The sequence below is a fragment of the Coenobita brevimanus genome, chromosome 71 (assembly GCF_032717465.1).
Source record: "Coenobita brevimanus isolate Jiangsu-jjx chromosome 71, ASM3271746v2, whole genome shotgun sequence".
Classification (NCBI taxonomy): domain Eukaryota; kingdom Metazoa; phylum Arthropoda; class Malacostraca; order Decapoda; family Coenobitidae; genus Coenobita; species Coenobita brevimanus.
The window spans coordinates 40,673,117-40,697,031 of record NC_137024.1 but is presented as its reverse complement, the minus strand read 5'-3'; the positions used below and the strand labels follow the sequence as shown (position 1 = coordinate 40,697,031).

The window sequence follows — 23,915 nt, the reverse complement described above, 5'->3', positions numbered from 1 at the left end:
TGGTAATGAAAAATTCGTTTGGTAATGAATCAGAATAATGCATTACCAAACGGATTTTTCACATGTATGAGGATACACAGGATGGAGATGGTGGATTGTTTGCTTTCTCTGATTACTTTGCTAGCCTACATAGCGTGAAAATAATCAACATGCTGTTAATTATAAGGAGAGTGATCACGTGTATTTCTACTTGTATATATAATTAGTGAAGAATAAATGCTAGCTTTACGAATTTGGTAATGAAGAGTTAAATTTGGTAATGAAAATTGAGGAGTTTGGTAATGTGGCTGTTGCGATCTGGTAACTCTGTTTCCCTGTCACCAACACTCCCAACAGTTACTGCCAAACTCTGATCGTGAGTAGATGCTTATCATAGTGGATGCCACACGTGCTCGTTTCTTGTGAATAAACAGTAAATAAACTGCAATGCCTTGCCATCAGACCACATGGGAATTTAGTGTTGTGCAGTGTTAAGAAATTAGAATTTAGAGTGCAAAGGATTAACTCTGGAGTGCAAACTGGCAGCTGAAACTGGCGTCGTGCACTTAAGAACAATGCACAGTGTTAGACAATTATAACTCGCAGTGCAAAGAATTAAGTGCAGCACAACACTGGATTACTGTATGTGCTTCAAGAGCATTTTCACCCCAAAGCCTTAGAGAAGGTGGCCACAGACGTGCTGTAGGTAGCCTGGCTGAGGTACAGTTATTTCTAATTCCTCATTCTTTGGTTCCTTTTAATTTATTTCATGCTTTATGTCCATTATTGATGTGAAAAGGGTCTTAAATAGGTTTAAATAGGTGCTATGCATGTCCGGTAGGGAGTTGTATAGGTGTTTTTCCGAGTCAGGCTAGGTTAGGGTCCATTAGGACAAGTCCAGGAGGCTGGAGCCCACTTTACGGACATGCCTTTGGCTCTATTACATCGGATATTGGAGGGATTACTATATTGCTGTCACGTGAATGCACCCCCACTTCTTTTCTTGTCTGGCAGAAAGGCTTCCTCAGGGTCCTCAAGGCCCTCTTCCAGGGGGTCAGTAGAACCTCCTACAGCCTCGGAAACCCCTCCCCCTTTCCCCCCAAGCCCATCACCACTCATCTGAAAGGTTGGTAAAATCTTAGTCGTGTCAAAATGTAGTTAAGTTGAATTTTGGGGGGACTTTTTCAAGGCTTGTCTGACATCATTCATTTTTCCCATAAGGCCTGTTGTTTGTCCAGTAAGGATTTAGTCCAGTGCAGCAGTACTGTCTGACAAGAGTATTTTACTGAAAGCGAGGGCACTGTACTATATTCATTTCATTGCCAGACACCATGTAACCCAAACGGGGTGGCCAACGGCTTGGAGTTAATTGTTTTACAGGGAGGGGCACTAATCCTCCACCAACCCCACTTGACACGTAGGGATGCCAACAGCATCTGGTGTTCCCAGGCGGTCACCCATCCAAGTACTAACCAGACCCAACGTTGCTTAATACTGTACATATATCTATGGCCAGAAGCTTTAACCTTCTCAGGAATGATGACGCAAATTGCATCACATCAGAGTTGGTGTGAAAAGTGTTCGATGACACGTTTAGCGTCATTATCAGTTTTGGGCAGAAGAGATACCAATTAGGCAAGTCTGGACAAAAATATTTACTGAAAATTATATTTTAGCATGATGTGCAACAAACCTTTGTGCATCATGGGGAAGTGTCTATTTCATGGCCAACATTCTCAAACAGTCAGTGTTCTCTTGGCTTTCAATGGAATTGGGGGAGCGCTGCGTGAAATTTTTAGCGATTTACTTGAAACTATTGGTTGTACTGAAATTCCAGAAATGCCAAGAAACAGCTCATGAAATTCTGCACATTGACATATGCTTTGCTCTTGCATAGAGCAGGCAAAATTTTGTGCTAGGATGTTGGGAGTTATTTGAAGCTATTTTTACTCTTGAACAAGTTTATTCTCACTGCATTTCTGTACTTTTATTCATCAGTTTAGTATGTTTTTATTAGCTTATCTTAGAGTATAAACATCAGCAAAGATGATATTATAAATTTTTATCAATACAGTAATCCCCGTACTTTCCAGATGCCCACTTTCCGGACACCCCACTTACTGGACATTGTGGGCCTGGACTTTTGGAACCCCCCCCCCAAAAAAAAAAAAAAAAAAAAAAAAAAAAAAAAAAAAAATCCCCCCAAAATCTGAATTTTTTCCCACTCGTAATTTGAAATTGCCGCACGGCACCGAACAGCTGGTTTACACCATGGCCCCTTCACCTTTTCCTTCCTCCCCTCTCCCCTGTCAGGGTTGCCATTTGGTATTTTTCATTACCAAATGTGGGCCAATTTGGTAATGAAAAATTCGTTTGGTAATGAATCAGAATGATGCATTACCAAACGAATTTTTCACATGTATGAGGATACACAGGATGGAGATGGTGGATTGTTTGCTCTCTCTGATTAATCTGCTAGCCAACATAGCATGAAAATAATCAACAAGCTGTTAATTATGAGAAGAGTGATTACATTTATTTCCACTTGTATATATAATTAGTGAAGAATAAATGCTAGCTGTAAATACAAATTTGGTAATGAAAAGTTAAATTTGGTAATGAAAACCGAGGAGTTTGGTAATGTGGCCGTTGCGATCTGGCAACTCTGTTTCCCCGTCACCAACAGTCCAACAGTTATTACCAAACTTCAATGGCGAGTAGATGCCTATCGCAATGGAAGCCACACGTGCTCATTTTTGGTGAATAAATAGTGAATAAACTGCAATGCCTCACCACTAGACCACACGGGAATTTACAGTGTTCTGCAAAGTTAAGAAATCAGAATTTAGAGTGCAAAGGATTAACTGTGGAGTGCAAATTGGCAGTTGAAACTGGCGTGGTGCAGTTAAGAACAATGTGCAGTGTTATACAATTATAACTCACAGTGCAAAGAACTAGGTGCAGCACAACACTGGATTACTGTGTGTGCTTCAAGGGCATTTTCACCACTGCCAAAACCTTAGAAAAGCCAGCCACAAACGTGCTGTAAGTACCCTGGCTGAGGTACAGTCACTTCTAATTCCTCATTCTTGGGTTCCTTTTCATTTACTTCATGCTTTATGTCCATTATTGGTGTGAATAGGGTCTTAAATAGGTTTAAATAGGTGCTATGCATGTCCGGTAGGGAGTTATTTAGGTGGCTTTCAAAGTTAAGCTGGGTTAGGGTCCTTAAGTACCAGTCCAGGAGCTAGGGGCCCACTTTCCGGATGGGACCACTTTCCGGACATGCCTTTGGCTCTATTACATTGGAGAGTAGAGGGATTACTGTATAACCAATTTCCGGGGAGAAATAAAATCCGTGAGAATGTTTTTCTTGCTGCATCAGTATGGGCTGCACTCACTCCATTCTCTCTAATCATGTCCTTGAAACTTATTGAAAACTTACAGTACCCAAGGGAGTTAATCCTGTAAGGGGTGGAAACAAAAAATTGCCTTCATGTTGCCCTGTCCCCTGACATTTCACTGCCCTTCCTCCAGCTCAAACCTTCCACTCTCACATACCTCTGCACTCCATCCCTCCATCTCATCCTCAGCCTCCCCCTCCCTCTCCCCTGCTCTGTTCCCTGCCATTTCACTGCCCTCCCCACAGATCACACTCCCTCTCTCACATACAGTACCTCTCCATTCCATCCCTCCATCTCATCCTCAGCCCCCCCCCCCTCTACCCCTCCCCATTTCACTCACATACACTCTCCTTGTTAGTCTCTTGCTCTCCATCCCCTTCAAATGGTCAAACCACCTCAGTGTATCTCTTCTAATGCTTTCAATCACATCCACATCCACACCACACTGCTCATTCACTTCCTCATTTGTCAGTCTGTCTCTCCATGTAACTCCAAATGCTCCTTGCAATTAACTTATTTCCACTGCTCTCACTATTGACGTGCGTCCTTCCGACAAAGTCCAACTTCACTTCCACACATTACAGTTAGTATCACAATACTATCATGCAGCAACTTTTATACTTCCATGCTCACTTCTCTATTTCTTATCACTGCCTTCAAAGATCCAGCAACCTTTCTTCCTTGTTGTACCCTTTCAAGCACTTCATCATCTAAACTTCCATCCTTACTCATCACACTCCCCAAGTACTTAAATGCACTCACATTTTCCATTTCCTCATCATCAAACCTCACAGTACATTCAATGACTTCAGATTTCTCGACCATAACTTTACTCCTTCCTAAGTTCACCTTTAGATTCCGTTTCTTACACATTCTCCCATACTCATTCACCAAGCCTTGCAATTCCCCCTTCATCTTCATTTAACAATACAGTATCATCTGCAGACAACAGTACAGGAAGCTTCCAAACACTGCCCTCTCTCATTAGGGGCACTCCAACATCCACTGCCCTACCTTGTTTCTCCTTTATAACCCCATCCATACACAGACTGAACAACCATGGAGACATGACACAATCCTCTTTCAATCCAACATTCAGACAGAAAAATTCACTCAGTTCACTATCTACATGCACTGCAGCCTTGGCACCCCCATACATACTCTTCACAGCATTCAACAAATTCCCATTTACTCCATATATTCTTAATATTATTGACATTTCTTGTCTATCCACTCTGTCATATGCTTTCTTCAAATCCATGAAGGCCGCATACAACTTCTTTCCCTTGTTTAAAAACTTTTCCACTAAAGACCTAAGAATGAATATTGGATCTACACAACCTCTTCCCTTCCTAAAACCTCCCTCTTCTTCTCCAACTAATTCCTCTGTTATTTCCCTGTCAATAAGTATCCTACCATATAATTTTCCTACTACACTAAGAAGACAAATGACCCTATGATTACCTTACACTTCTTTTTCCTCTTTTCCTGTGTACAGGGGAATAATTATAGATGACTTTCAATCCTCTGGGACTCAACCTTCCTCCCAGGCCAGCCTATATCTTCCATATCCATTCTGCTACTATCTCTCCCCCATGCTTGATCTTTTCACCACACACTCCATCACTTCCTGGAGTTTTCCCCATTTTGACTTTCTTCTCTGCTTCCACTACTTCCATCCTACTGATCACTTCCTCCTTTCTCGCCTCCCTCTTTCTCCCAGCCACTTACAGTACACTTGCATTACTTTCACTCTCGATGTTCAGCAGTTCTTTAAAGTGTTCTCTTCATCTGCTCACTATTTCTCCCTTTTCCACTAGCAATCTACAATTTTTATTTTTCACTCCCCTACTAACTTCTTTATCACCCTAACTCTCTTTACCTCTTTCCAGAATATTTTCTTGCATTCCCTCCACTTTATACTCAAATTCCTTCCAAATTCCTCATCCACTCTCTTCTTACTAATCTTTTCGCCTCTCTTCCACTCTACAACTAACTCTCTCTTCTGTCTCTCAACTTCCTCCATGCCTCTGCTTCCCATCCACTCACTATATGCCTTCTTCTTTTCTGCCACAGCTTGTCTCACCTCTTCATTCCACCATGCTGTTCCTTGCACCTCCTTTCATCTTCTCCTCACTCCAAAGACCACCTCACATGCTGGACAGATATCTTCTGTGAATATCTTGTACACACCTTCCACCTCCCCCATTTGCTCCAAATCATATCTACCAAATTGCTCCTCCGCTTGTTTTATATATATATATATATATATATATATATATATATATATACTCCTCACCCTGCCCTAGGGTGGGAAAGGAGGTCCGGATGATGATGATTACATATATATCTATAATGGTAGGTGGGGGCACTCACCATCCACTCACTCGATGTAGTGCTGCTGTCGGGTGTCTGCCCTTTCTTCTCCTCCATCCTTCATTCCTTCCATCTTCTTCTGTCTTTCTTTCCTTCATTCTTTCCTCGTCCTTCTGCCTATGGGTGACTTTACACTCCCTCTTCTGTCTTTCTTTCCTTCATTCTTTCCTCTTCCTTCTGACTGTGGGTGACTCTACACCGAGTGACAAGCCAAATGGTTTCCTGAACACCAGGAAACCATTTACTATGCTGGGTGGTAACCATATAACCAAATTTTGGCACCTGGTGGTTTGGTGGGTAATTATTGCACTCCAATCGGATTGAGCCGGTGAAGGTTTACATCCAAGGAGTGGTTGGGGTCGATTGGTCATGTAATGCCACTCAGGGATGAGTGAGGCTGGTCACTCTCATCTTAAATGTCGGGACCAAGTGCCTAGCCCCGGGTTCCTGCGCTCCTCATGGGGTAATGTTGGATGGATGGATATATAGACGCAGTATAAAGCCAGTTAATGCACCTAATGTCTGTGAAATTGTTTTTGCAAGAGAAGTTTAGTCATCCTGATTTATATGTTTGCAAGATACACTGCATTCTGACACACAGTAAAATCACAAGTGATCATTTAAACAATTACTTGATTCTGTCCTTGCAGACAGTGTGCAGCCTGCCAGCAGAAAGTCCACAAGATGTGACATTATTCCAGTTACAGTAAAAGTCCTATTATTCGGCAGCTGATTATTCGGTAGATCCGACATTTCGGCAGTTTTGAGAAAATAATAGTCCCATTTACGAAAATCTTTGATTGTTCGGCAGATGTCTGGAATCATCTCGGCAGTCCAGGAAGTGTAATCTGTGACTTGTAGGCCTAATGTTTCATTACACTTCTGTATGTTCACTGATTTCTATATTTTTTTCAGATTCAGGTGTAGTACTGTATTGATTACAGTATTGCACAGTATCATACAGTACAGTAACCACCCCCTCCAAATTAGCGAGGGTTACGTTCCAAGCCCCCTCACTAATTTGTGAAATTCGTTCATTCTTGACGCCTTCCTGAAAGTGACATTTACCGGTAATTGCGTAGCCCATGAACCACTGATACTGTAATGCATTACCCAAGAATAAATGGTGCTTGTTAAATCAGTTTCCCCATTGTTTTTAGCTGTAGGGCTGTGACAGCTCTAGTATTTTTATTCCTCAGCATAATGGTGGAAGGGACTGTCCTGTTTAACTAAACCTAACCTAACCAAGTTTAACTGTACCTAATAATTTAACCAAACCTAACCTAACCTAAAGTTAGAAAAATACTTAAAAATAAACTGGAGGAATATGAATTGCTAAAGTCTCTCTGATGAAAGTTAAACGTACATTTAGCGCTCATTCTTTTGTTCGGTTTTGTGTTTAATGTGAAAGAGAGAGTATTGATGCAAACAGTAATAAATCCCATTAACCCCTTAATAACCTCCAGCACTGAACCACCCTTTACAGTACCAATGTCAGTGATATCAAGTTAGTGTGAGCTATAAAGAAAATTGAACAATTATGGGAAGGGAACGAAGGTCACTGGTATGTTTACACGACTCTACGCTACGATTCCAAGCAGTTAGGCGGTCGCTTAATCTCGGATATTTTCGCCCATTTGGTAAATGCCCTGTAACTTTATCAATTTTTCAGTGACTCATAGCGAATCATAGCATGGGTTTAGGAAGCTAAATAACACAATGCTAGGTGAGCCAGACGATTATCTTCACATCTTTAAGAAAACCAAATTGATTTCAGAAGAATGGAAGAAACTTATTCTACGTACTCAGAAAGGGATTAAATTTCTTCCATTTTCTTAAAGATGTGAAGATAATCGTCTGGCGCACCTAACAATGTGTTATCTAGCTTCCTAAACCCATGGTATGATTCACGGTAGAAGTTACAAAGTTACGGTGCATTTACCAAATGGCCAAAAACATCTGAGATTAACCGACCCTCTGACTGCTTGGAATCGTATCGTGGAGTTGTGTAAACATACCAGTGACCTTCGTTCCATTCCCATAATTGTTCACAGTTTTTTCATAGCTCACTAACTCGACATCACTGACATCGGTACTATAAAGGGTTGTTCAATGCCGGAAGTTATTAAGGGGTTAATGGAATACATTACTGTTTGCATCAATACTCTCCCTTTCACATGTAAACATAAAAAACGAACAAAAGAATGAGTGTTAAATGTACGTTTAACTTTCATCAGAAAGACCTTACCAAATCATATTCCTTCACTTTATTTTATGCAATTTTCCGACTATTTTATTTTGTTTGGAAAAAGTACTGTATAAAGCACTCACTCCAAACATATTTGTAATCATATAAGCAGTGATGAGTTCACCAATACTAGTGATGTACTGAGCTGGTAGGTAATATTCCGTATCATTTCGGCCATCCACGAAGTGTTATCTGACTTGTATGCCTACTGTGTCATTACACTTGTAAATGTTCACTAATTTATATATATATTTCAGATTCAGGTATAGTACTGTATTGATTGCAGTATTGTATAGTATATAGTACTCTCTCCAAACACAGTTGTAATACCATAAGTGGTGATGACAGTGTTCACCAATATATTTAAGGTACTGAGTGGGTAGGTTTTTGATTATTCGGCAAATCCAATATCTCGGCATCATCCCGGTCCCATAGATGCCGAATAATAGGACTTTTACTGTATACACTGCTTTTCCTATGTGCATCAACTGACCTTGGCAGGCAACCCCAAGACATAATGGATGTAAAAGTAGTTGTAGTAGTGGTAGTAGTTGTGGCAGTGATGGTAGTTGTAGCAGTGGTAGTGATGGCAGGTGTGGCAGTGGTAGTGATGGCAGCTACAGTAATGATAGTGATGGCAGCTACAACAGTGGTAGTGATGGCAACTGCAACAGGGGTGGTTATGGTAACTGCAACAGTGGTAGTGATGGTAACTGCAACAGTGGTAGTGATGGTAACCATCGTAGTAGTAGGTATAGTATCTGAAGTAGTGGCAATGATAGCACCTGCCACTAGTGGTAGTGATGGCAGCTACAATAATGGTAGTAATGGTAGCTACAAATGAGGTAGTGATGGTAACTGCAAGAGGTAGTGATGGTAACCATGGTAGTAGTAGATATTGTATTTGCAGTAGTGGTAGTGATGGCACCTGCCACTACAATATTTGTTAAGTCTCATTAATGTCATTGTTTTACATCTGTCTTACTTCTGAGTTGTAGCAAATGTTCAAGCTTAACAACAGGCAAGGTGGGGCCACGTGGTTTTAAAGGGAAACAAGGTCATGCTCCAGATGTAGTTAATACATTAGTTTTGTTGTGCTGTAAAAAAAAAAAAAAGGGGGGGGGGGGCAAGGCCAAGATAAATGGATTTAACCTCACATGGGTAATGTGGGGTCCATTGGACCCCAGCTATTTTTTCATATCGTCACCCTCATAATGAAACTGCCTGTCATTTTTTCTACTTTTTGGGAAATCGAGAAAAACCGGTCTCATTTTCTTAATTTTCAACGGCTTAGGCAGAAACTTGAGGCACATTTTAGACCACTCACACCCTAGACCTGGCAAAGGCTGCTATACCAATAGGTGCGCCACGTGATGACGAATTGATTTAGGCAAAAATTCAAAAATCACCAAAAAATTACTTAGGCAGTTTCTTCATGAGGGTGACGATATACCAAAAGTCCAAAGGACTTGTCCTCCCCTCTAGTTTCCTGACTAGTCAAGTACAGTAGTTTAGGGGGGTGATGGGGTCATTCCTGGATCTGGCACTGATTTGACATTAGAGACCCATTGGGGTCCAACAGACCATGTAGGGTACTGACCAAAGCACTTCAGTCAGGGCTCTTGCTAACTTCCGATGGTTGTGAGCCATTTGGCTCCTAAGGTTTCAGATTTATGAGCCAAATAAATTTTTAGTAGCCAAACTGAATATGAGCATTAAATATATTTATTCATTTACACCTTGTGATGATTAGAATAATATAATGAGGTTTTAAACATTCACAATGGCGACATGGAAAGACTTAATAATCAATCACAACGTGCTTTGAGATTTACTTATTTATTAGTTTACCGGGTTTTGAAGTGGATGTATTTTCTCCTCGCCAAAAGGCAACCTGCATGAAAAATATGTTCACTAAAGGGAAAAAATACTGGCATTTGCGAGCTGTGGCTCGCCAAACAAGAGCTTTGTCTGTAAGCTCCAGGTGAGATAGTTGTCATGGATTATCATTCAGTCTGCCCTCTAAATACCTTCTTAGTTGTATTTGTGCCCTAGACTTATGCAAAACGTATGCAAGATATCCACATGACGTGTATTATTCATGTCTTTATTTTGCTGTACACAGATCCTTGTCAAGATCATTTCTGGCATGGATTACCATTCTGTCCACCTTCTAAATATGTCATGATATGTACACAGACCTACATGGAACCCATAATTTATAAGTACAGTATGTAAGATGTATACAGTATTATGACATGTCCTTTGAAAACAAAATATAGTAGATGCTCAATTTAACGAACACCGATTTGGCAGAAGCCTGAGATAACAGAATCATTATTATTATTATTTCCCCCCCCCAATATAAAGGAAAATTTCCTTTAAAATAAGTATAATTCTGTTAAGGAAATTCTGTTCCAAAAATCACCTAATTACTAGAAAAAGTCCCTTAAACCGGGCGCATCATCAAGCCCACACCAGAAACACTCCTCTGACTAGCGGTGTGCGGTGCTGCCACACGTCCCCACCAAGCATGCAGTCTTCACGTGATCCCCTAACCGTAAACAACTGGTCCACGTGTGTGAGGCTTTGTCTTGGTATTGTGGCCTTATTTGTGTTATTTTTCAGTAAACCAAAGCTTTTATGCACCATGTCTAAGGTTCAGGAAAAGAAGGAGAGGGTGAGGTTTTCTCATGGCTGGAAATTGGAAAAACTTGAGAAGATGGAGTGCCATCTCTGATGCTCCTCAGCCCCTCTGTCACCCCTGTACTGCCTAGAGTGCTGATAGAGGGCAACTCAAACAGTAACTAAACCAAACCCAGGACTGACACTTGTTCGGGGGGACCAGTATGGCTACCTGTGCCAGGCATATTTTTGCAACAAGTGCAGAACCCCTACTTTTGGAGATATACCTTACTGTAGTTTACTATTCCTATTTACTGTACTACACCACCACATTTGGTACACTACTATCTTCACCTTACTCTGGATGTGTGCATATTTTATTACTAAGTTAGTACTGTATGTATCTGTTAATATGTACACAATAATGCATTTAAGGGGAGTATTAACCCTTCCATGGACGTGGGTCCGGAATTTTCTGTGCACCGTAGGCCGATGTGGGGGCCATTTTCTGAAGTTTCAAAAATTGAATTTTTTTCCTTGCCATATTGAAAAGAAAGTTCAGACGCACCTAACAGTGAAAATCCCAGCTTCCTAGACCCATTCTGTGGCTCGCAATGGAGCGTGAAAGTTGCTGATATATCGGCAACCGATATCCACCGCCCAGGGGCACAGCCACAGTGCAACTTTGCAGGTGTTATTATTTTTTTTTTTTTACCCCCCAAAACAATGCGAATGGTGCTGAAATGTTGCAAATATATATGATGATATCAAATGATTTCAGTACATAATATGTTAGGAATGGCTGGAAAGGAAATTATTATGAATATTTTTTCACCTCTTTGATATAAAATATGTTTATGGTAGTTTCAAGTTATTTTTTACGTTATCGTTGTGCCCATGCTTGGAAAAGGGGGTGAAAGTGTTGAATTTTCAGTCCTAAATGAGAAAATTGTCCGGCCTCCGAGGCTAGGCTCTCCCACAGGAGATGAAAGTTGAGAGTCAGATCCATAATGAAGTTGAGTCGCAACTTCCAGCTCTCACATCACGTGCATGGCTAAAAATAAAATCATAATGCAGTTTCAAAACTATGAATAAGTCTAATTATTACGAATACAGAGACAAAGCAGAGATAAATATGTTTGCAGATGGGGGGAAAACATATTTTTTCTGTGATAACACGTTCACCTTTCTCTATCATTTTACGTTGTTAATTTCGCAATATATGTTGCTGTCTCATAAACAAGGTGGTTGTGTGTGTTTTGCAAGGGAGGAAAAAGATTATATTTTCTGTCTGGGTTGAGATAATGGGTGTAACTATGTGTTTTTAGGCAAGGCCACGAGTGAAAAAATTGTACATCCACTCGTCACGGAAGCAGGTCATGAAATGACAGATGATATGTGAGAGGGTGAAGTGAAGGTCAGTCCCATGTTCGTGACGTTTGTTCACTTCCTGAAAGTTTTCACAGTTTTCTACAAGTTGCACTGCATCGAATGATCCAAGCCAGTACAAAAAACCTGAGCAAATAGGTAAAGATACCAAGACAAAAATGTATTTTTCACTTATTATCATGTCTTTTTTGTTTGTGCCTGTATTAAATCATAATTATAAACAGGTGGTTGTGTGTGTTTTGCAAGAGAGGACAAAGATGATATTTTCTGCCTGGGTCGAGATAATGGGTGTAGTTGTGCTTGTTTAGGCATGGCCAGGAGTGAAAAAATTGAAAATCCACTCACCAAAGCAGCAAGCTCTGAACTGCTTGATGGGGTGTATGGGAGTGTAGTGTAGCTCAGTCTGACAATGTTCAGAACACTCGTTCACGTCTCAAAAATTTTTGCAGTTTTTTATAGGCCACACTCAAACAACGCCTGTGGCCATCTATCGGCTAAACGTCATTCGACACCGGAGGCCATGGAGGGGTTAATTATGGGTTCAGACTTCTGTGTGTAGCACTGAGAATTAGCATAGTTTGCTAGGTTTGGGTGCGCATTGTCAGGTAAACTCGGCTTGACTGTAGGCTTCAAGTATTTCTTTTTTTTTTTAATGCGAAAAAGAAGGAACCAAAGTCCGAGAGCCTGCAATTATTGTTCCTTCCAAGAGAAATACAAAATACAAGAGAGAGCCAAATTCAAGATCCGATCATTTCGAGATGCCTGGACACACTGCATTTGAAAGACGAGATCATAGGAAGCAGGAAACACAGACAGAGGGAGACAGTTCCAGAGTTGACCTGTTGCATAAATGAAGGACTGGGAGTAACGGTTAACTCTTGCATTAGAGAGTTGGACAGAAAAGGGATGAGAGTTTGCTGCCAGACGGGTGCTACGCGCCCATCGTAGAGGTGAAGGAATGCATGCAGACAGTTCAGAAGAGCAGTGAACATTGAAGTAGCAATAAAAAAAGAGATAAAGATGCAACAGTGCAACGAAGAGACAGAGGTTGAAGGGAGTCAGTAAGAGGAGGAGAGTTGATGAGACGAAAAGCCTTTGACTCCACTCTATTGAGAAGAGCTGTATGTGGAGAGCCTCCCCACACATGAGAGTTGTACTCCACACAGGGGCGGATAAAACCCCTGTATATAGTCAACAATTGTGCCGGGGTAAAGAAGGAACGGAGTCAAAATACCTCAAAATATTGGAAAAGTTTCCTTTATATTGAACCTTGGTTACGGAACTCAATTTACCATATGATTCAAGATAATGGAATGAGGGTTGGCTGAATTAGTTTGTTAAATTGAGCACGTACTGTATATGCAAAGATCAGTTATCAATATTTCTGCCTTAGATGCCTGGTGCGGCGTGTTTACACACGATCTTGCTGATTGGACATCGGTGCACCCTAACCTAACCTAACCTAACTGAGAGGCTTTACCATCCTTGATCCCTCATAATTTTAACTACCTAAAATTGATACAGTACTCTGCCTAACCTTGAAAGCCCCCAATACCAACCAGGCAAAAATTTCTAATAAACAACCAGTGAAAAATCATCACCCAGCATCACACATATTTCGCTGAGAATGATCTTTGGTGCATTTAGCCATTACAAAAATGCACAAACCAAAACTATTTTTGAATGTATGATTAGTTATTAACAGGGGAAAAAATAAAATGAAATCATCAGCATCAGGTGACTCCGTACAATTTCTACGGAATACATGAATGCAGTAATCCTAAATAATAAACAAGGAAGCCAAAACACTATACTGTAATCTGTATGACAGTATAATTCAAAAGAAATGAACTCACATAATTATCTTACCTACCTTCTTACATCAAGACGCAGAGTGTTCACAAACTGTAAGAGCTGAATTTTCTAGCCCCAAGTATGTCAGTTCATACCAAAAATTGGTCACAAAGCCCTTTTCACACTCAGCTGCTCTAAATGTCTATCTATCTATCTATCTATCTATTGCCAGACGCCTCAATCCCGTTTGGGGTGGCCACAAACAAATCGCCTCCAAGTCGCCCTGTCCCCCGCCATTTCACTGCCCTGCTCCCAACTCACACCCCCCTCTCTCATATACCTAAATGTGAAAACATGAATTTTATTGCCCCTTCATCATTCACCTCTTCAATGTTTCATCACTCTCCAACATAGATACTATCTACACAGAAAGCACATCTGACTCACTACCTCCAACAATGAAGTTGGAGGAGGTTATGTGGTCACCTATATTGTCCACATGCTATAAGTTCTCAATGAATTTCAATGAAATTTTGTGGATGGGTAGGCCATGGGCCAAGAAAGAATTGATTACCGGTACATTTTGGGGTGGGTTCAGATCCAAATCTGGGGTATTGTGCACATTTCCAAAAGTTCTCAATGAATTTCAATGAAATTTTGTGGAAGGGTGGGCCATGGCCAAGAAAGAAATTATTAAATTTGGTGGCAGATCCAGATCCAGATATCTATGTATCCCGCACAATATCTCCAAAAGTTCTCAATGAGTTTCAATAAAATTTTGTGGAAGAGTGGGAGTGGGTCATGGGTCAATGAACAACTGATTAAATTAGGGGCAGATCCAGATCCTATGTATTCCACACAAAACAATAATCCCTCAATTATCTGATGTAATAGGGCCAAAGGAATGTCCAGGCAGAGGCTCCGTCTGGATAGTGGACTTCTCCCCTGGCCCCCAATTGTACATAACCTAACTTTGAAAGCCAGTGTATAAGGCCACTACAGTAAATTGTTCAACACTTGTTCCTGTTGTTAAACGCTAATCTATCTGGTCAAGCAGACCTATAAACTACAGCCAAGCAATTACCATGGCAAAACAGACCATCACCCACAGTCAAGCAATCACCACTGCAGGTCCATACCCTGCAGTGACATGAAAAAAAACATGAGGAAAACATCTACTCAAGAAAAATGAAGTGGGCACACAAAACATAAAGGCAAAATAGAGCAAAATCATGGTAAAAATAGAATAAAATCATGGTAGAGTACAGTCTATCTATTGCCAGACCTCAATCCTGTAAGGGGTGGCCACAAACAAACCGCCTCCATGTTGCCCTGTCCAACGCCATTTCACTGACCTGCTCCCAGCTCACACCTCCTTCTCCCTTGTACCTCTCCACTCAATCCCTCCATCTCATCCTCAGTCTCCCCCTTCCTCTCCCCCCCTCCAGCTCATTAGTCTCTATCTCTCCATCCTCTCCTCATGACCAAACCACCTCAGTATATTTCTCCTTAGGCTTTCTATCACATCCACATCCACACCACAATGCTCCTTCACTTCCTCATTTGTCAGTCTGTCCCTCCACATAACATCACATGCTCCTCTCGAATAACTCATTTCCACTGCTCTCATTCTTGACTTGTGTTCTTCCAACAAGGTCCAAGCTTCACTTCCATACCTTAGGGTTGGCATTACAATACTATTAAGCAGTGACTTTTTAACTTCCATGCTCACTTTCCTGTTCCTTGTCACTGCTTTCAAAGATCCAGCATCCTATCTTCCCTGCTGTACCCTTTCAAGTACTTCACCATCTAAACTTCCATCCTTACTCATCACACTACCCAAGTGCTTAAACGCACTCACATTTTCCAGTTCCTCCTCATCCAACCTCACTGTACATTCAGTGGCTTCATTTCTCTTAAGACCATAACTTTAATCATCCTTACATTCACCTCTAGATTCCATTTCTTACACACTCTCCCAACCTCATTAACTAGAACTTGCAGTTTCCCTTCGTCTTTACTTAACAACACAGTATCATCTACAAACAACAATACAGGATGATTCCAAACACTGCCCTCTCCCTCAAACATCCACTGCCCTACCTTGAACCTTTTATAACCCCATCCATATACAGACTGAACAACCATGGAGACATGACACATCCTTCTTTCTATCAAACATTCAAATAGAAAAATTCACTCATTTCATTATTCACAAGCACTGCAGCCTTAGCACCCTCATACATACTCTTCAAGGCATTTAACAACTTCCTATTTACTCCATATTATCTTAATACTTTCCACATTCCTTGTCTGTCCACCCTGTCATATGCCTTCTCCAAATACATGAAGGCCGCATACAACTTCTTTCCTTTCTTTAGAAACTTTTCCATTAAAAATCTAAGAATGAATAATTGATCTACACAACCTCTTCCCTTTCAAACATCTCCCTGTTCTTTTTCAGCTAATTCCTCTGTTAATTCCCTAACTCTGTCAATAAGTATCCTACCATATAATCTTCCTGTTACAATATGAAGACAAATGTCCCTATGATTACCACAAATTTCTTTTTCCCCCTTTTCCTTTGTACAGGAGAATAATTATACCTGACTGTTAATCCTCTAGGTCTCTATCTTCCTCCTAGGCCAATCTGCACACCTATTTCTACTACTATCTCTCCCCCATGCTTCAGCATTTCACCACACACTCCACCACTTCCTGGGGCTTTCTCCATTCTGACTTTCTTCAATATTTCCTCCTACTGATTTCCTCCTCTCTTCTCATCTCCCTCCTTCTCCCAGCCATTCCCCAACCACTTACACTCGCATTACTTTCATTCTCTATGTTCAACAATTCCTTAAAGTGTTCTCTTCATCTGCTCACTTTTTCTCCCTTCTCCATTATCTGTCTACCATTTTTATCTTTCACTTCCTGACTTACTTCTTTATCACCCTGTTTAACTTCTTTTACCTCTTTCCAGATTTTCTTACTTTCTCTCCACTTGACACTCAAATTCCTTCCAAATTCCTCATCCACTCTCTTTTTACTCTCTCTTCCTAATCTTTTCACCTCTCTCTTCCTCTTTACATATAACTCTCTCTACTTCCTCCATGCCTGTTTCTCATCCACTCAATATATATGCTAGAATAAAATCAACGTAAACACTCACAATTCCTCACTAGGCATCGTGCTGAATAACCCACTACCTCCTTGACTCTGACTGTTGTACTGCGGCTGGCGAAGCTGTTGCACTGCTCAGTACATCCCATGTGGTCTAGTGGCATAGTCTAATGAGCTTAGTCAGAGTCAAGAAGGATCTCTGGCAGTCAGCCCAGGGGAGTGGCTGTGGGATGTGGTAATGGACTGCCTACTTCAGGTGACTCTGAAGAAAGCCACAAACTTGTGTCCGGGGGACGACGTGAGGGACTGGCTAGACAATGACGGCGGTGATCCACGTTATCAGATGTTGTCTGACGAGGAGATCGTCGCTGCAGTCTCTGCTGGGCCGACAGATGAAAGTGACAAGGACGAGGACCCTGACTCCGGCCACCCCGTCACTCCATTATCTTGGTGCACTGCATGCTGGCACTAAGCAGGTGCTTGAATATGCTGAGCACCCTCACTGCGACAGGGAGTTGGTGCCACTCAAGCTGGCACTGGATCTGCGGCCAGTCAGGGACGCTGTCATCCTCTGACAAAATCGCTGCACCTATCGTCAGACGAAGATTGACTACTTTTTCAAGCCCGCCACCCCCATGAGTGCCAGCCCCTTCTCCCCACCACAACCATCATCATCCACTTGACCCCACTTTTCACTCTCGGACCCACAACCAAGCACCTTGACAGCTGCTGAGTTGCCGTTAGATGTGAGCTTGTGGCAATCTTCAGAGTCCTGAGATGGGTAAGGCTCCATCACCTTGCCACACATCCCTGCTCAGGAGGAGGAGGAGTTCTTTGACCTTTACTAGGTTGCTGTGTTAGCCACTTGATCGTATGGGATACCTGTACACTTGCTGCAACCAGGTGGGTTATGACGCCTTTCTGGTGTTCGCTGGGTGGAAAGTGTTTTTTTTATTATTATTTTTATTGTTTATGCATTGATTTCTTAGTGTTTAGAATTTTAGGGCACATTGCAATGTGTGTTTTGATGTCTAAAAACAGCCAGAAGACTGTGGAACACTGCTAAAATTAGGAAGAGTACTGTGCATACTGGTAGTTTTCTTTTTATTCATGCATTTTTTTCTTAGTTTAGGATTATACTGTATGGTGAAATGTGCGTTCTGATGTCTAAAAACAACCACAAGACCACAGAACACTGTCAAAATAAGGAGGGGTACTGTACATATTGGTAGGATTTTGCATATACTTTTTTTTTTAGGCATTGTTTTCTTAGTGTGTATGATTACACTGCATATTGCAACGTGTGTTTTGATGTCTAAAAACAGCTGAAAGACTACAGAACACTGCCAAAATTAGGAGGGGTACTGTACCGGTACATGTAGGATGGGTATGGGTATAGGTAGGGCATGGATACAGTTAAGGATACTGCTCCATATCCGGACATTGTCCAAATCATGCCATTGGTTCTGTTATGACAGATAATCAAGGGATTACTGTACTTTGAAACTGCGTGCATGGAATTTTAGCACGAGATGATGAACGATGAAAATAAAAAAATAAATGCTTCTAGACATAACAATGATCAACATAACAATGGGACCGAGGCACGCAGTGGCAGGTATCAGACAAGGGTCATGTGGGTCATCTTGGGTCAGGGAACCCTCACAGCAACAACAAAAGCACAATGTATGAGCTGTAAATAAACGCAGCCATCTGGAAACCTAATACCTATATGCACCCACTTCGCACCTAGTTTTTGCCATGTAATCGAGTGATATTACTGTGCTACTGAATAATGAATGAAGAAATTAAATGCTCATGATATTGTAAGTCTGTTGCTTCCCATCCATCTCCATCCATCATCCAATCCTACGTTTCCCCACAAGGAGTGTAGGAGCCCGGGGCTAGGCAAGTTGGTCCTGACACTGCTTCCCACTTTCTTAAATTGTGACTCTACTGTACAGTATATCAGGAGCCCACTGCCAGAATAAGGCAAACACCTTGCCAGTTAAACCTCTGCTTATCAGGCTCTGATTATAAGCATATAACATCTATGGTGTATGTGAGTGAGGTGGTCAGGGGAAGAGGAAGGCCGAGGATGAGATGGGGAGATGGAGTGGAGAGATACATGAGAGAGGGGGGTGTGGGCTGAGGGGAGGACAGTGAAATGGTAGGGGTCAGGGTGATATAGATTTGATTGTGGCCACCCCTTACAGGATTAACATATCTGGCAATAGCTTAGATGGATAGAGACAGATGAAGTAATAAAAAGTACTGTACTCACAATCCAATGCAATATGAACATGAGAGACAAACAACTCATAACTTTAGCACAAGATTCACCTCATTCTCATAATACAAACTCTGGTTCCTTTTTCCTTGCTTAGAGAGAGAGAGAGAGAGAGAGAGAGAGAGAGAGAATCACTGCAATCTACTGAGTTCAGGTTCTGATTGGAAGAACAGTAAGTGTACACTGAAATGAAGCTACAGTATATACTGGTACACATATTTTGGCTTACCAGACACTCTGATATTATTTCTTTTTTGCTTGATCCAACTTGAACTCTGAGGGTATATGTGGCCAACTGAGTAAGGCAGACACTGTGTAGCAGGTTGTGTGCAATACAGTCAGCAGCCCAGTCCTGTAAACTTTTCATTGGAGTCATGCTTAGTTCTTCAGCAAGACCTGTTACCTGCAATTTGATAAAAAGGCAGGAAATCAATCTATGAAAGTACTTACTCCATTAGCAACAAAAGCTGTACAGTACATTTATCAACACTTACAAGTAGGATGGCAGAAGTGGGTAAATCATGCAGGCAAATGTGTGAAAAGTCCAAAACTGGTTAACTGAGTTAATGTTTTCGGGATTTCTAGAGGCATCATTAACATTTCAAGCCTCACAAATGCATCTGTGCACGTGTCAAGTGGGGTTGGTGGAGGATTAGTGCCCCTCCCTGTAAAACAATTAACTCCAAGCCCTTGGCCACCCCGTCTGGGATACATGGCGTCTGGCAATGAATGAATGAATCTGCCAAGGGTGGAAATAGTTATGCTTGAAGCATTGAAACTCCAAATTTCATGTTGTTTTGAGGACTCTTTATGATGATAGCACAGGAAAGGTTTGGCAAGTTTAAATCTGAAGCATGCTATGAGATTCAAAACCCTTCATCTGCCTGGTAGCTAAAGTTTCTTGTGAATTTTACACCCTTTTGGGAATACTGGACACTGGATACTGCTGGCCATCGCTGAAAGTGCTGCAATACACACAAAATGATGATACTGCTTAGATACTGTATCAATGTACACACACAAAAATACATCATATAAAGTACACTATCTCTACTGCATACACAATCATGCAGAAAATGAAAACTAAATAATTTCAGAGCATGGTCCCTACCAACCTACAAGGGGTTGACTGACACCTGAGTCAAATGGTGCTACGCCATCACCGTCGCTCTCACTCAATCACTCACTCGTACCGCATTCACTATCACTCTCATTCACTCAATCATCCCCTAAAAAAAAAAAAATAAAAAAAAAAATAAAAAAAAATCAAGGCCTTTAGTAACAGCAATCCTTTACGAGGCACTTTCTATCTATCTCCCAGTAACTATAGCCAGATGCCATCGCCCCATACAGGGTGGCCATTTGACTTTTGAGTTGGTTGTTTTATAGAGAAGGACACTAACCCTCCACAAACCCACCAGCTGATACACAGGGAACACGTATGAGTTGATTATATAGTTATCACCCAGTGCTGTAAATGGTTACCTGGCTTACAGGAAACCATTAGGCCTATCACTCAATGCAAAGCCATCTGAAAAGGAAAGATGAGTAATAAAAAGTGACAAGAAAGATGAAAGAAATAGGAATAGTGTATGGGAAAGGCAGAAAAACATGATAAAGGTGAAAAAAGTACATCAACAAGTGCACAGGACCACCTTATTTTGCAGTTTTCTTCTACATTTCATTACATTAGCTCTTCATGGAATTTTGTGTGTGTGTGTGTGTGTGTGTGTGTGTGTGTGTGTGTGTGTGTGTGTATTTACCTATTTGTAGTATACAGGAATTGAGCAATGCTCGTGTTGTCCTGTCTCCATATCCACATTTATCAAGTCTACCTTTACACACATGAATGTTTTTCTCATGCACCACCTCTTTGTCTAAGTCGTTCCAAATATTTAAGTATTTACCTAATATACCTAATTGTGATATACACGGAATGTACTATGCTCGTGGGTTTCCGTCGCTGTTTCTCAATAAGTCGAATTTAGCTTTAAACTCGTTTAAGTTTTTAGACTGGATGATCTCTTTGTCCAGGCTATTCCATAAGTCTATACTTCTATAAGGAAAGCTATATTTCTTGATATCCTTCAAGCAGCTTGACTTTTTCAATTTCATTCTGTGTCCTCTTGTTGCTCTCTTATCCCATACAAACAGATCTTCTTTGTCAATTTTATCTACTCCCACCATGGTCCTGAACACTGCAATCATGTCTCCCCTCTTTCTCCTTTCCTCTAACGAAGGCAAATCCAGTTTTTCCAGCCTCTCTCTGTATGACAGGTCTGTCAGACTGGGGACCATCTTGGTTGCTGTTCTTTGTATTCTCTATCTTGTTTATATCTTTCTTTTTGTGTGGGGACCACACTACCGCTGCATATTCTAACCTGGGGCGGATCATGGCCAGTATCAATTTTTTAATCATCTCCTCATCCATATAATGAAATACTACTCTAATGTTAGCCAAGAGTTTATAAGTCTCTCCAACTATCTTGTTAATGTGCTTTTCTGGTGACAAACTATCTTGGACCAGCACTCCCAAATCTTTCTCTTCTCTCCTTTTTGTGATTAATTCATTACCCAAAAAATAATTCAGTGATGGCCTCCTGGTACTTTTACCCATTTCCAATATTTTACATTTCTTTACATTAAATTTAATTTCCCACGTTCGGCTCCAATTGTGTATCCTATCCAAATCTTCCTGTAGTATTTTACAATCCTCCTCAACCTCTACCTTCCTCAAGATCTTTACATCATCAGCAAACAGACTTGCATAACTGTTCACTCCATCTACCATATCATTTACGTAAATCAGGAACATTATTGGCGCCAACACCGAGCCTTGAGGGACTCCACTTGTTACTTCCCTCCATCCAGACATCCTATCCTTTATTACTGTCCTCATTTGTCTGTCTCTCAAAAAGTCTTTCATCCATTCCAGAAGTTTCCCCTTCAGTCCTCCTATATATTCTAGTTTCCACATTAGTCTCTTATGAGGTACCATGTCAAAGGCATTCTCTAAGTCTAAGTACACACAATCCACCCAACCATCTCTCTCCTGTACCACGTCATTCACTCTTGAGCAAAAGCTCAACAAGTTAGAAACACATGACCTTCCACTTCTGAATCCAAACTGACATTCAGTCAAAATATTCATCTCTTCCAGATATTTTATCCATCTGTCTTTCAGGATTCTCTCACACAATTTTGCGACCATGCTGGTTAGAGACACTGGTCTATAATTCAGGGGTTCTTCCCTGTTTCCTCCCTTGTAAATTGGTACCACATTTACCCTCTTCCATTCTTGTGGCACTTTCCCCTCTTCCAGTAAGCATACGATTAAACTGTGAATTTTATCCGCCAGTTGTTCTCTGCATTCCTTCAGTACTCAATTAGAAATTCCATCAGGTCCTGGGGCTTTCCTTACATCTTGAGTTTCCAGTAATTTATACACTTCCTGTACATCCACTTTTATATCTTTTATCACCGGAACATTTCTAATCACTCCCTCCCCTTCCACAAGCTCCTTTTCTTTAGTGAAAACTGACTGGAAACGTTTGTTCATTATTTCTGCTTGCATTGCCGCATCCTTAAAGACCTCTCCTTCTACTTTCAGTTTGGTGATTCCTTCCTTTTGTTTCAGTTTGCCATTAACAAATCTACAGAACAGTTTGGGTTCATCCTTGCATTTGTCTATTATACCTTTTTCAAAATTCCTTTCTTCTTCTCTACGTATTCTTGTGTATTCATTTCTTGCTCTTTTATATTCTTCCTTTGTTCTGTTGTTACCTCTCTTTCTCCAATTGTTCCACACCTTATCTCTCTCTCTTTTTTTGCTATCATACACTTCTATTAAACCACTCCTTTTTCCTGTTTTCTTTCCCTCTTACTCTTGGTACAAATTTTTCCACTCCCAAATTACAGAGGTCTAGAAAGATATCCCACTTCCTCTGTATCTCTCGTTTCTCTGAATTTTCTCCAATCCGCATTTTCAAAAAAGTTTCTCAATCCTGTGAAATTTGCTTTCCCAAAGTTGTATCTTCCCTGTCTATGAAGCTCGTCTCTTGGCTCAACATTCCATATTAACATCTGGAACTCAATGACCACATGATCACTTTTTCCTAAAGGACAGAGATATTTCAACGATTCTATTACATCCGGTTCTTTGGTGAATAGTAAATCTAACCTTGCTGGTGTACCCTCACCTCGAAACCGTGTCTCTTCTTTGACCCATTGCATCATCACATTATTCATTATTATATTTAATAATGTAGTGCCCCACGAATCCTCGCCGCCTCCTGAGTACCATTCCTCCCAGTTCACCTCTTTACGGTTAACGTCACCCACCAAAATTATATTATTAATTTTCTCAATTATTTTTTGCAAATAGCTAGCCATATCTGACAACATCACATGGCATTCGTCATCCTTCCATGCTCTCGTCTTTGGGGGAACATACACTACCACCATATCTCTCTTAACATTCTCTCCAGTTTCTTATTTCATATATATCACTTCAGCCCTGCCTTCTCCCATTTCCACAGTATCTACATTTATGTTGTTCTTCACTGCTATCATCACTCCTCCTCCTTTTTTTTCTTTTCTGTCTTTTCTCCACAGTTTGTATTTACCATCTCCCAAATGAACATCAATATCTTCTCTTAATTTGGTCTCTACAAAGCATATAACATCAGGT

At 41.0% G+C, this 23,915-nt stretch overlaps 1 protein-coding gene across 1 annotated transcript in view; it reads right to left on the bottom strand.

Annotated features, from left to right (window-relative positions):
• Positions 1-19,601, bottom strand: part of LOC145406649 (uncharacterized) — a 40,368-nt gene extending 20,767 nt beyond the window's left edge. Inside the window, exon 1 of the mRNA XM_080277734.1 lies at positions 19,455-19,601. Coding sequence (XP_080133860.1) covers positions 19,455-19,601 — 147 coding nt within the window. The remainder of the gene's footprint in view (positions 1-19,454) is intronic.
• Positions 19,602-23,915: the final 4,314 nt, after the last annotated feature.